The sequence below is a fragment of the Falco cherrug genome, chromosome 16 (assembly GCF_023634085.1).
Source record: "Falco cherrug isolate bFalChe1 chromosome 16, bFalChe1.pri, whole genome shotgun sequence".
Taxonomy (NCBI): domain Eukaryota; kingdom Metazoa; phylum Chordata; class Aves; order Falconiformes; family Falconidae; genus Falco; species Falco cherrug.
The window spans coordinates 3,739,817-3,751,739 of NC_073712.1; the positions used below are offsets into that span (position 1 = coordinate 3,739,817).

Sequence of the window (11,923 nt, forward strand, 5' to 3'; positions counted from 1 at the left end):
GCGGAGCTTGGGCAGCAGCCCGCGCTTCTTCGGGAGCGGCGTAGAGCTTAGCCAATCAGAGCAGCGCAGTCAGGTTCGCAGTGACCAATGAGGAAAGGGAGAGGGGAAAGAGCAGCTCGCGAGAATTTGAGAGGAACGACGGGAACCCGCGTCTCAACGAGCGGGCCAATGGGGAAGGGCGGGGCGGGGCCGCAGCGGGACAATTATAAGTGGCAGGTAAGAAAGCCAATCAGAGGGAGGGGGTGAGGCCGGCCCAATGGCCAATGAACAGGGGAAGGCCGCCCGTGGTTGAACCACTACGATTGACAGGGAACAGTGACCAATCAGAAGGCCGCGCCCTTTCTAATCGCCCAATGAGCGAGCGGGACTGGGCGGAATGGAGGGGGGAACTCTTCCCGCCCCCTCCTCGCGGGCGCGCGAGGCCGGCCGGCGGAAGGACAGCTGACCGAGCCAATCGAAGAGGGCGGCGAGGGGGAGGGGGCGGGCCTTCCGGTCGGCGGGGGAGAGGGGGTGGGGGTGACGCGTTCGGCGGCCAACGAGGGCGGCGGGCTGCAGCCGGACGGCCAATGGGTGCCGGGGGGGCGGGGCTCGCTGCCGCCGCGGCTTCCAAGATGGCGGCGGGTGCGTGAGCGCGGCGGTCAGTCAGTCGGTGAGGCCGCCGGCGGGAGCAGGGCCGGGGGCGGGAGGGGGCCCCGCTGCCCGCCGCCATGAAGGGCAAGGAGCGCTCGCCGGCCAAAGCCAAGCGTTCACGGGGCGGTGGGGGCGGCGAGGACTCGGCGTCCTCCTCCTCGTCGGCGCGGGGCGAGCGGAGCAGCAAGAAGCCGAGCGGCTCCGGCGGCTCCAACGGCAGCGGCGGGAAAGCGGCGGCGGCGGCGGCCTCCAACGAGAGCAACAGCGGGAGCAGCCGGCGCGGCCCGCACCCCGACAAGGCCGCCCGCGCCGGCAGCCGCGAGTACGAGGCCGGGGCGGCGGCGGCGGGCGGCGGGGGCAGCCGGCACGGCTACGGCGGCGGCAAAACGGCGGAGGCGTCGCGGAGCAGCAGCAGCCGCGGCGGTGGGGGTGAGTCCCGGGCGGCGGCGGCGGCCCCGTCCTCCTCCTCCTCCTCCTCGGAGGCGGGCGGCGGCGGGGAGTACAAGACGCTGAAGATCAGCGAGCTGGGCTCGGCGCTGAGCGACGAGGCGGTGGAGGACGGGCTTTTCCACGAGTTCAAGCGCTTCGGCGACGTGAGCGTCAAAATCAGCCGCCTCCCGCCCGGCACCGGCGCTGCCGATGAGCGCGTGGCCTTCGTCAACTTCCGCCGGCCCGAGGACGCCCGCGCCGCCAAGCATGCCCGCGGCCGCCTCGTGCTCTACGACCGCCCGCTGAAGATCGAGGCCGTCTACGTCGGGGGCGGCGGAGGGAGCAGCCGGCGTCGCAGCAGCCGTTCCCCGGCGCTGCTGGACAAGGAGTCTCCCTACGGCACAGCGGCTGTCGGGGTGGCGGCAGCGGCGGCGGCGGCCGTGCGGCACCCCCCAGCTGGGGCGACGCAGCGGGCGCTGTCACCCGCTGGCAGTGGCGGGGCCCTGGGTTATCGAGACTACCGGCTGCAGCAGCTCGCCCTGGGCCGCTTGCCGCCTCCGCCCCCTCTGCCCAGGGAGCTGGAGAGGGAGAGGGACTACGGGGGGTTCTACGAAGCGCGAGTGCGGCCAGCCTACGGGCTGGAGCGGGTGGCTGGCGTGGCAGCTGCTGGGGGCTTTCGTGGAGGAGGAGGGGGTGCCGGAGCCGCTGGCGAGGAGGAGATCAGCCCCGAGGATGACCAGAGGGCCAACCGCACGTTGTTCCTGGGCAACCTGGACATCACGGTCAGCGAGTCAGATTTACGGCGAGCTTTTGACCGTTTTGGGGTCATCACTGAGGTGGACATCAAAAGGCCGGGGCGCGGGCAGACCAGCACCTATGGTTTTCTTAAATTTGAGAATCTGGACATGGCACACCGGGCCAAGTTGGCCATGTCAGGGAAGGTGCTGCTGCGCAACCCCATCAAGATTGGGTATGGGAAAGCCACTCCGACTACCAGGCTCTGGGTGGGTGGCCTTGGGCCCTGGGTGCCCCTTGCTGCCCTGGCCAGGGAGTTTGATCGGTTTGGCACCATCCGCACGATCGATTACCGCAAAGGGGATTCGTGGGCTTATATCCAGTATGAGAGCTTGGATGCGGCACAGGCAGCGTGCACCCACATGCGTGGTTTTCCCTTGGGCGGGCCAGATCGCCGGCTCCGTGTAGACTTTGCTGACACTGAGCATCGGTACCAGCAGCCCTACCTGCAGCCTCTACCCTTGCCGCCCCCTGCTCATTACGAGCTCGTGGCGGAGGCGGCTGCTTTTGGGGCTCACCGGGGAGCCCCACCTGATCCTCTTCGGGGGGCCCGGGACAGGACGCCACCGTTACTCTATAGAGACCGCGACAGAGACCTTTATCCTGACACAGAGTGGGTGCCCCCCCCACCCCCTGTACGGGATAGGAGTAATCGGGCAGTTGCCTATGACCCACTGGAAAGCCTAGAGCGCCGCCGGGATGGTTGGTCCTTGGAGCGGGACCGAGGGGAGAGGGAGTTGGGCAGTAGTAGCAGGGATCAGCCTAGGAAACGGAGACTGGCGGAGGATGGAGGCCGGCACTTGGACCGCTCTCCAGACAGCGAGCGCTCTTCTTCCTCCCGTAAGCGCCACTGTTTAGCCACGACCTCTCCACCGGACCGCAGCCCCGAGCTCCTCGGAGGGAGGGAGCGTTACAGTAGTGACCCTGAGCGCTCGTCCTCCCGCTTGCTCTTGTTGGAGCGGCCTTCGCCCATCCGGGAATCACGCAGGGGCAGCCTGGAGCGGGGGCAGAATGAAAAGCGTGACCGCAAGAACTCCGCTGAACGGGAGCGGAAGCATCGTGCTTCTGTGGCCGCTGCCGCACAGGAGTGCAAAAGTCCAGCCAAAAAGGACGAGCGTGCTACGGAAGGAGGTGGCGGAGGCTCCCGCCTCAAACCTCCTCCTCAGAAACAGCAGCAGGATGGAGCGTCGCAGGCTGGGGGAGCCCCCAAGCTGTGCTTGGCTTGGCAGGGGATGCTTCTGCTGAAGAACAGCAACTTCCCGTCCAACATGCATCTGCTTCAGGGGGACCTCGGTGTTGCCAGCAGTCTCCTCGTGGAGGGAGCGACTGGTGGGAAAGTAGCTCAGCTCAAGATCACCCAACGTCTTCGTCTGGACCAGCCCAAGCTGGACGAGGTCAATCGTCGCATCAAAGTGGCGGGTCCCAACGGATACGCCATCCTTTTGGCTGTGCCTGGCGCATCAGACAACCGCTCCGCAGCCGGAGCTAGCGAGGCCGCCACCACCTCCACCCAGAGGCCACTCAGGAATCTGGTGTCCTATCTAAAGCAAAAGCAGGCTGCTGGGGTGATCAGCCTCCCTGTGGGGGGTAACAAAGACAAGGAGAACAGCGGGGTCCTGCACGCCTTTCCACCCTGCGATTTCTCCCAGCAGTTCCTGGACTCCACGGCCAAGGCGCTGGCCAAATCGGAGGACGACTATCTGGTCATGATCATTGTCCGTGGGGCGTCCTAAGGCCCTCGTGTTCTCTGTACCCAACCCTGCCTACTCCTCCACACAGCCCCTCCAGCGTGTGCCAGGTGCTATGGGATACAGCCTTAGCCAGCCCTGTCGTTATTTTAAATTAGATCTTTGTTTGTAGGTGACTTTCCCTGCCCGTTTTTCTGTTACTACATTTTTCTATAAAGTTAGGACCCAGGAAGGTTGGTTAGTCATTAGCGTGAATAGGATATTTTGAAAATCCCCCATCAGTGGGGACAGCAGGGAGGCTAGGCCTGCTTTGATTTACAGAAAAAAAAAAAGAAAAAAAAAAAAAAAAGAAAAAAGAGGAAAAAAAACTGGGAGGGGGGTGTGCGTTGTGGAAAGAACAAACTCCCGTCTTCTTAATTTTGATTCATGTCCTTTTTTCATTTCATGTATTTTAAAGCGAGTTCAATAGCTCATCCTCGATAAGAGTTTCAAACCTAAAAGACCAGATTTAAAGCACTCAGTTGAAATGGAAAACCACAGACGTACTAGCGGACTGGTGTCAACTCATTTTTTCGAGTCCTTGAAATCCTGTGATGGCCTCAGGCCAGCGGCCCTTTGGCACGCGTGATCCCTTTCCTCGGGAGCCTGAACGGTTTCCCTTTGAGTTGCACGGCTCAAGGTTGATGTCTTTCAGGTGACCAGCACCTGCTCTCGGGTACACTGCAGAACATTGAATTCCTTTATTGGGTGTTTGATAATTTCATCCAGCCCCTCAAAATGCATGCACTGAAGGTATGCTTTTTTAACAGGTGTATTTCTCCTATTTCTCTGAGTTCTGTTGTATCCCATATATGCACTTTGGGTTTGTAGCAGTGACAATGTTGGGTAAATAGCTGAGGACTTTGTTACAAACCGTGAATGTCTTGTGCTTACTCTGGTATGCAAGAAACAAGGAGGTGCTTTAAGAATAACTTTAGTTATATTGTGGTTTTTTGTTTTTACTGCCTTTTTTTCAAAGAGTTGCAGGTACAGTGGGGTCTGGTTCCACAGTGCAAACTCTGAGCAAGTGTGCTTCTCTCCAGAGATGGTTTTAATTCTGTGATAATTTAATTACATAAAAGTTCTCATTAACATTTTACCTCTTTGTTAATAGCAAGAAACTGCTGTCTGCTAGGGACTTTTCAGGTACAGTACAGTGGGCATTACATGAGGTTTATCATTTTATAGGCATTTGGAGTAAAGTGGTTTTTGGCATCTTGGATAAGTCTTAAAAGTAGTCTGGGATGCTGAGGTTTGAGCTCTTGTTCCTGTAATTCTAAGAGAAAACAGTTTGCGCTTTTTTTTTGTTTTTTTACCCCAAAAACTTGGTTCGTTTAATGTTTTTTTGCCCGCTCCTTGGGCACTTTTTTCCCCGCTGTTTTGGCCACCTTGCTAATGCAGGCATTTAGGAGGTGAGAAAGGATCTAAAATCCCTGTTGTTTGGCTTAACAACCGAAAGGATGTTGCAGCTAGCTTCTGAACTGAAGCGTAAATCTGACTGTTCTCTACTTACAGGCCCCAAAATTGTAATCTTGCACTTAAACCCAGAATGTAATCTTGCACTTAGCCACATTTTCAGAGGCTTGGGCAACGTAAACGCGATGCTGCTTTGCTCGGTCAGTCCTCTGATACGTTCCTTGGGCAACTGGTGCAGGGACAAGTTGATTTCTGTTTCAACTTCCGCAGCAAAAATTGAGTTCAAAATGCGGAATCAGTTGCGAGTAGCAGGTGAAGGAGGAAATATCTTGAATGTGTTTTACGGGCACAACAGTTCTGAAGTGTGACTGTAGTTGCTTGAGAGTCACTGTCAAAAATATGAACCTCTAATACCCGCTTTACAGAACCACTCGTCAGAGAGTGCTTTGGTTTGCGTGGGCTTTGATTTCCTTTATCTGACCGGAATGAGTAGATGTAATATCCCAAGCATCGCGATGATCTGAGAACTTGAATGTGGCCACATAATCTTGAAAACGGATGGTTTTGTTTTTATAGCTACTTTTCTTTCTGAATAGAAACATCGAAGCCTCATTTAATGCTTTTAAATGTTTGAGGGTAACATCCAGGATTTCTGGGTTGTCCTTCAGCGTGAATGTAATAGATGGCAGAATTCAGCTGTTCATCTTCCTATTAACAATGAGAATATTTTGAAATGACACCGATAACGCAAATAACTGTGTTTTAAAAGATACAGCGTATTTATCACTTATTGCAAAGAATGTCTGTTTTAATTCTAGCAGGTGTCTGTTGCGTGTCAGCAAGTAACCAACACTGCTGCTAACTCCCTTGAAGTGCTGCTTGCATTTAGAGCGAGTTTTCTCCTTGCATCTGACTTGAGTCACTTGCAAGCGCAGAGTTTTAAAGGAAAGAAACTTGAACTGCAGGGAATTCAAATCTGCCCAAAAATTAGGAAAAAAAAAAAAAAAAAAGAAGAAGAAAAGAGAAGCACTAATGTTGTTTGTGTTCAACACTTACATGTGCTGAGAACGGTGTTTGTTACGCTGATACGCAGTAGGCACCTGTTTATAAAACCCATAAAACTTGGGGTCAACATAGCTTGTCAAAGCAAACTCAGTGTGGGAACCCTTTTGGAAAGAGCATCCTAGGTGCACTTCCATATTTTTTTTTTTTCCTTGTAAAATAGCGGTGGTTATACCTGCCACGGGCTTTTATGAGTCAAAGTTGTGCTGCGCTGGAGGGTAATAAGGAACAGGCGAGGCTGAATTTGACTCCAGGTTTTCTGGTTCCTTATTTAATGGAGTACCTGCTTCTTTAAATCTGGTTTATTTGTGGTTGCTGCTCTGTTTTGTAAGCAAGGATTTTTAACACCCTTTGAGGGTTCTTAATGTCAAAACATAGTTGACTGGCAACGTTGGGGGTTTTTTGCTGGCACTTAAGTTCACGTGCTGCCATCAAAACTGGTACAGCTTGGTCGGCTGTGCTTTTCTTCTAGGTTCTGAAGTGTGCACCATTGGAGTAACTGTCCACTCAAAGTTGTCTTGGCCAGGGCTGAACACGAGTAGAAGTCCGTGTGTAATACCACTTCTGTATAGAGCAAAACAGATGTAGCAGACTTTAGCTCTCTCGTCGTGTTTGGCATTACGTTGCTCTAGCGAGAGCTCAGTATTTCTTCTAAACATTGTGTGCAGTTGATGTTCCTATATTTCATTAGTTTATTGAATTAGCATGGAAAAAGGATGTCCTTTTCCTGAATCATTTCATAGTTGTGCTTTATGCTTTGGGGAAAGAACCTCAAATGACTCATACTTTTGTTTTAAGATTTTTAGTATTTTGTTGGGTTTGATTGTTGGTTGTGTTTTGTTGTTGGTTTTGGTTTTTTGTTTTTTGGTTGTTGTTTTTTTTTTTAATTGGAAACTTTATGCAACTTCCTTGGCTGCCGGCCAGTGGCTTTGTTTGCTCCCATCTAGCGTACAGCCTGCTGTACGCTGGGGCTGCAGCGTGAGCACTGAGGTTACCCTCAAATCCAGAGGTTTCAGGCTCCTTGGTTACAAATACCGACGCATCCTTGTAAGCTTTGTCGAGAGAGAAGGGCATTCTGTGCCAGGCAGACAAATCTTCCCCTCTCTCTTTGGTTTTTGTTCTTTGGTGGTAGTTTGTTTGGTTGGGGTTTTTTTGGTGGTTTTTTTGGTTTTTTGTCTGTTTGTTTTTTTAACAAGGATGTTAAAGGATTGAAATGTTTTGGTAACAACTTGCTCAGCCCCCCTGTGGAGAGCGGAGAAGAGTTTTAGATTTCTTGCATTGGCTGGGGGAACCATCTGGTTGATGGTAACTGAGGTGAAAGGCCTTAAGTATTAATGGGGAGGAGGAGTGAATCAAAATTGTGAAGACAGGTTCAAAAACTCTGAGGACTCAGGGAAAAATGGCTTGGAAAATCATAGTTCCTGGCTTTTAAGAAAAACAGTGTTGAGGGCAGTACTCCTGGGGAGTCTGCTGTATGCTTGTTGAACAGAAACAAGAGTGGAAGAAATAATTGCCGTGTGATTGAGCTTTTGGGGTTCTTTCCCCTTCGTCTGCCCCTTTATTACTTTCTGCAGATAGCACCGAAGGACAGATATTCCAATGATTTATAAACAAAATGATGAGGTGACTTTTGTATCGGGCTTAAAGCAGACCATATGGTTCAGAGAATGCTTAATTGAATATTCAACTTCATACAGTTTTAATTGTGTGAAAACGATGGATGAGAAATACTACTTGAATAGTAACAACTTTAAATTATATTAGGTGTGTCTTTGATTTGAACTTTCCTTTAGTATTGGAGTTGTCCGCTGTTAGAATTGCGCAGCAAAATGAGAACAAAAGAGAAACGTGTTAACACTACATTTCACATTTTTGTTGATCAGTTGCCTTCAGGAAATGGTCTTTGAGGAAAGTCAACCCAATTATCAATAATTTGGTTGGTTTTTCTCATGGTTATTTTCGTGCGTCCCATTAACTGTTACTGAAAGTTGAATAATCAGCAGTACTGTAAGTCTAGTTTAACCTTGGTCCAAAAAGAAGCCCTGCACTACTTGTTATGCATCTATACATAGAAGGTGACTTCATTTCAAGGTTTCGTGCCCGTGGGTGGTATTGGTGCTTTTTGAAGTCCAAGTAGAATATTCAGAAAGGCCTTGTAGCTCTTTATGTTCACCTGTATAATGTAGGGAGGGGGAAAAACAAAAACAAACAAAACCCTGTTGTATACATTTGTATTGAAATAACATTTTCTTTCCTCCTGCAAGCAAAGCTGGTGGACTGCAGAAGACAACCGCATAGGATACCAAGCTCTAATGGACCTTTGGGAAGAGAAGCTGTGGCTTATGTGGAATTTACATGGGCCTCTCGATGGAAGAAAGCTTATCTGTTTAGTATTTGTGCATTTTACTAAAATGGCAGCTTTAAAAAAAAAAAAAAAAAAGTTGTGTATCTGCTATTGTGATGCCAATGCCCGTGTTTTAAGTGGAAAAAAAAAATGACCTCTTTGCTTTGTGCTGTGTACACAAGATTGCTGGAAAAGTAAAGGAATACCCTTTTTATGGCTCACACAGCTTAAAAGTAGCTGTCACTCAAACATGCGCTCACAGTTGAGCTGATTTTGTTTCATTCTAAATAAATTGTTTCTTTTGAGGAAAATGGTTTTTCTGCCTGGAAGTGAATTGACGACAAACGTTTTGACCCCTTTGTTTGCAGCGGAGGGGTTACTTGCTGCTGCTGCTCAATGTTTGATCTGATAGTTGTGGGTCTTGAGCAAGAAGCAGGGAGAACCGACACTTTCGCGTTGACCATCCTGGTGTACCAAATCTGAAGAAATCTAGTTGATTGTCTTGCTGTGGCACCCCCTTTGTTTGCAGTGAAAAAGGGGGTCACTTGCTGCTTTACTCCTCACCTTGACGGGGAAGCGGTGCTGATGCTGGCATGCAAGAAGCAGGGAAGCACCACCCTGCATCTCAGAACGGTGTACAAGTCTGGGGCTTCGCTGGTTTGAAGAGCTGGAGTTCCTGAATTTTAAGTTTCTGATTTATTTTGTTCACCCAACATGTTTGGCTTTAGTTTTGATTATTTTTTTTTTTTTAATTTCGAAGAAAAAGTTTGAGATTGCGTTGAATCTTGCACGTAAACCTTTGCAACCAAATTGCCAAAAGAAAAAGAGAAATGAGTCCTTAAAAGTGTTTAAATGCTGTTAATAAAGCCATTCCTGACATACGTGAGGCGCTCCTCCATCTCCAGGGGCTTTTCAGCAGTTATGGGTTTAGTGCTGAATGGATGAAGAGTTCCCGAGAGCGATAGAGTCGGTAATTTAAAACCTTTGCGTTGGTGTCTCAGTGCCTTATTTTGACCGGTTTTGAAGCAAATGGTTCCACACGCCTCGGATGTGCATGCACCCTGATCGCGTCCCAGGTACGGCTGCATGTTTGCTTGCAGTCGCCGCACGGTGTAGTACAGATGGTGAGAGGAAAAAAATGGAGGCGGCCTGAAAATGTTGTGTGCTGTAGTTGCTGCGTTCTCCTGTACTGGGGGCTCCTGAGCTGTGGAAAGGCTGTTCCAGTGCAGGAGCACAACTCCATGTTTGCTGCAGGAGACTTCGGGGCGCATTTGACAACTGCAGACATCAAGAGGAAGCTAACACTGCTGCATCGTTGGCTTCAGAAACCTCTCGTGTTATTCTTGCCGGTCTGTTAGAATTAATGTGACATGCAGATGAAGACACCTTGAAATGCAAGCCTTGCCCTGATTGCCTTGACATACTTTAACCTCCCGTGGATAACGAACCTAGTGCTGTCCTGCAGCCCTGCAGGATCATTGCTAGGCTGCAGGTGCCTTTCAACGAAAGGATGCCACGGTTGTGCTCTGCAAGGTGGCTGCTCCTGGGGCAGAGAGCTGAGTAAATCCCTGAAACAGGTAAGGGGGTTTAAGAGGTTGAACTGAATTGTCATGTAAAAGAAGATGGTTTTGTTGTTTGCCTTTTTTTTTTTTTTTTTTTGTTTTCTTTTGTTTTTTTGATTCTCCGGTCTACTAACGTTTTACTAACGTGTTTGCTTTGGTCAACGTGTTGCTCCGGCTGCTCTCTGGGATGGCAGCGAAGGAGCGAAGTCTTGGATGTAGCTTCTGTGTTTGCTTTGGGGGCTCCCGGTGAGGAACCCGAGGTTTCTCTGCCCACCTGGGGCAAGGTGGTGCACGGATAAAAGTACAGGTTTTCCGCTTGGCAGGCTGAAGCTGTTGTTTTGATTTTGTGAGCTGCTTGAATTAACACTGCTTTAACCCAGAATACTGTTTGTAATTTGTCTGTGTTGATACAGAAAGCCAAGCTGATGATTAGGCAAAGCTGTCTATGCATTTGGGGGTGCTGGTGTAAGCGTTTAAATTAAGCCTTTTATTGTAAATGGGCATAATTGTAGATGTTGATGGTAATGAGGGGAGGGAAGCGGGGAGGGGAGGCTCATGAGATGCCTTTTATCTCTAGAAGTTGCTGTTTGTAGTTAAAATTCATATTTTTGCAATGTATTTCATGTTCTGTTGAGATATGACCTCTGAATCAGGTATAATGGGAAGCGGTGGACGAACGTTCTGGGGCTGGTAGGAACGGGCGGCGTGTTTCAGCCTCTTTGACAGGGCCGGGTGGTTGATGCCAAGAGGCGAGGAGTGATCTATCAGCATAACTCAGCTAAAGGAGGTGGGTTTGACAAGCTGGCTAGCCTCTTGGCTAGCCGAGCACTCTCCCACTTGTCGGGTATGCTTTGGCTTGCGTGAGGGCAAACAGGGCTGTTGGTGGCTCTTCCAGGAGATGTCTGCCTCTCTGACTCACGTTTCACTGTGTATTTAACTGTCTCCTTTACATTCCGTATTTATGCTGGAAACTTGGAGGTATCGTGGGATGATTCTCCTATGGCTGCTTTGTGATAGCGAGTTGGTTTTCGTGCACTGGTTCTGCCCCTCTGCCCTCAGAATTGGATAGAGGGATGCTTCGGCTGCCAGGTAAACCAGGCTTTTGTTAAAACTAGTCTCTCTGAAGGGTTAAGTGCTCTATATGCATCATATTAATTTGGCTAATGAGACTTCTGGGGAAAGTGGGTTTATAAAGAGAACCATTTAATTAACTGCACTGCGGTGGAAAGCGATGCGAGTGGATTAGACAAGGGAACCGGTTATTTGAATTCACACATTTTTTTTAGAATTGTGCTTTTACCAGCCGCGGCTGAATTAATAAGTTTAAAACATCAGATGGCCCAGATTCTGCTCTTTGCTAATAACAAGCTTATGTTCGCCTCGTGCTGCCGGTTTGCTATGGAATGGCAAATGCTCTTTGAGAATACGCTCTCACCATGTGTCCTGGTTTTTGGTGCGAGTCGATCAGACAAGGCATCTGCAGAAGGGCCGGGGAGAGAAGTGGAAAGTCTTTTGGGCTGATGGCTTTGTCATTCCTATTGTCTCTGCTTGGGTTATTGTCTAGTAGCTGTGTGCCTGAGTTTAATTATAGCTGACTTGAGAACTGGGTGAAGTAAAAACTCTTAAGGCAGGGTAAGCTGCTGAAGAACTCGGTGTGATGGGTTACTTGGAGCAGATTAACAAGAGCCTGCTGGTCTTCATCCTATTTGTTCATGTCCTAGTGGAGCTGAGGTGTCTCTGGTAGGAGCAGGGAATGTGTACGTGGTGGCACAAAGGTCTGCTGTTTTGTCAGTCCTCTGTATCCCGCTCCAGGGATGCATTAATTAAATGTGGTTGAAAAATGGAGATACGGATGCTATCAAACGTGATGGTGTTGCTGTGGGTTAACGAGTTGCTACCTCCTAGCCCAGCTCCTGTGCTTGTGCTTTTGGGTTTGAGCTCCTCGGTGTTGTCCCAGG

At 50.1% G+C, this 11,923-nt stretch overlaps 1 protein-coding gene across 1 annotated transcript; it reads left to right on the forward strand.

Moving 5' to 3' along the window:
- Positions 1-593: 593 nt before the first annotated feature.
- Positions 594-8,717, forward strand: RBM15 (RNA binding motif protein 15). Its single transcript, XM_055727970.1, has one exon. The coding sequence runs from the start codon at positions 708-710 to the stop codon at positions 3,585-3,587; it is 2,880 nt and encodes a 959-aa protein (XP_055583945.1). The 5' UTR covers positions 594-707; the 3' UTR covers positions 3,588-8,717.
- The last annotated feature ends 3,206 nt before the right edge of the window (positions 8,718-11,923 follow it).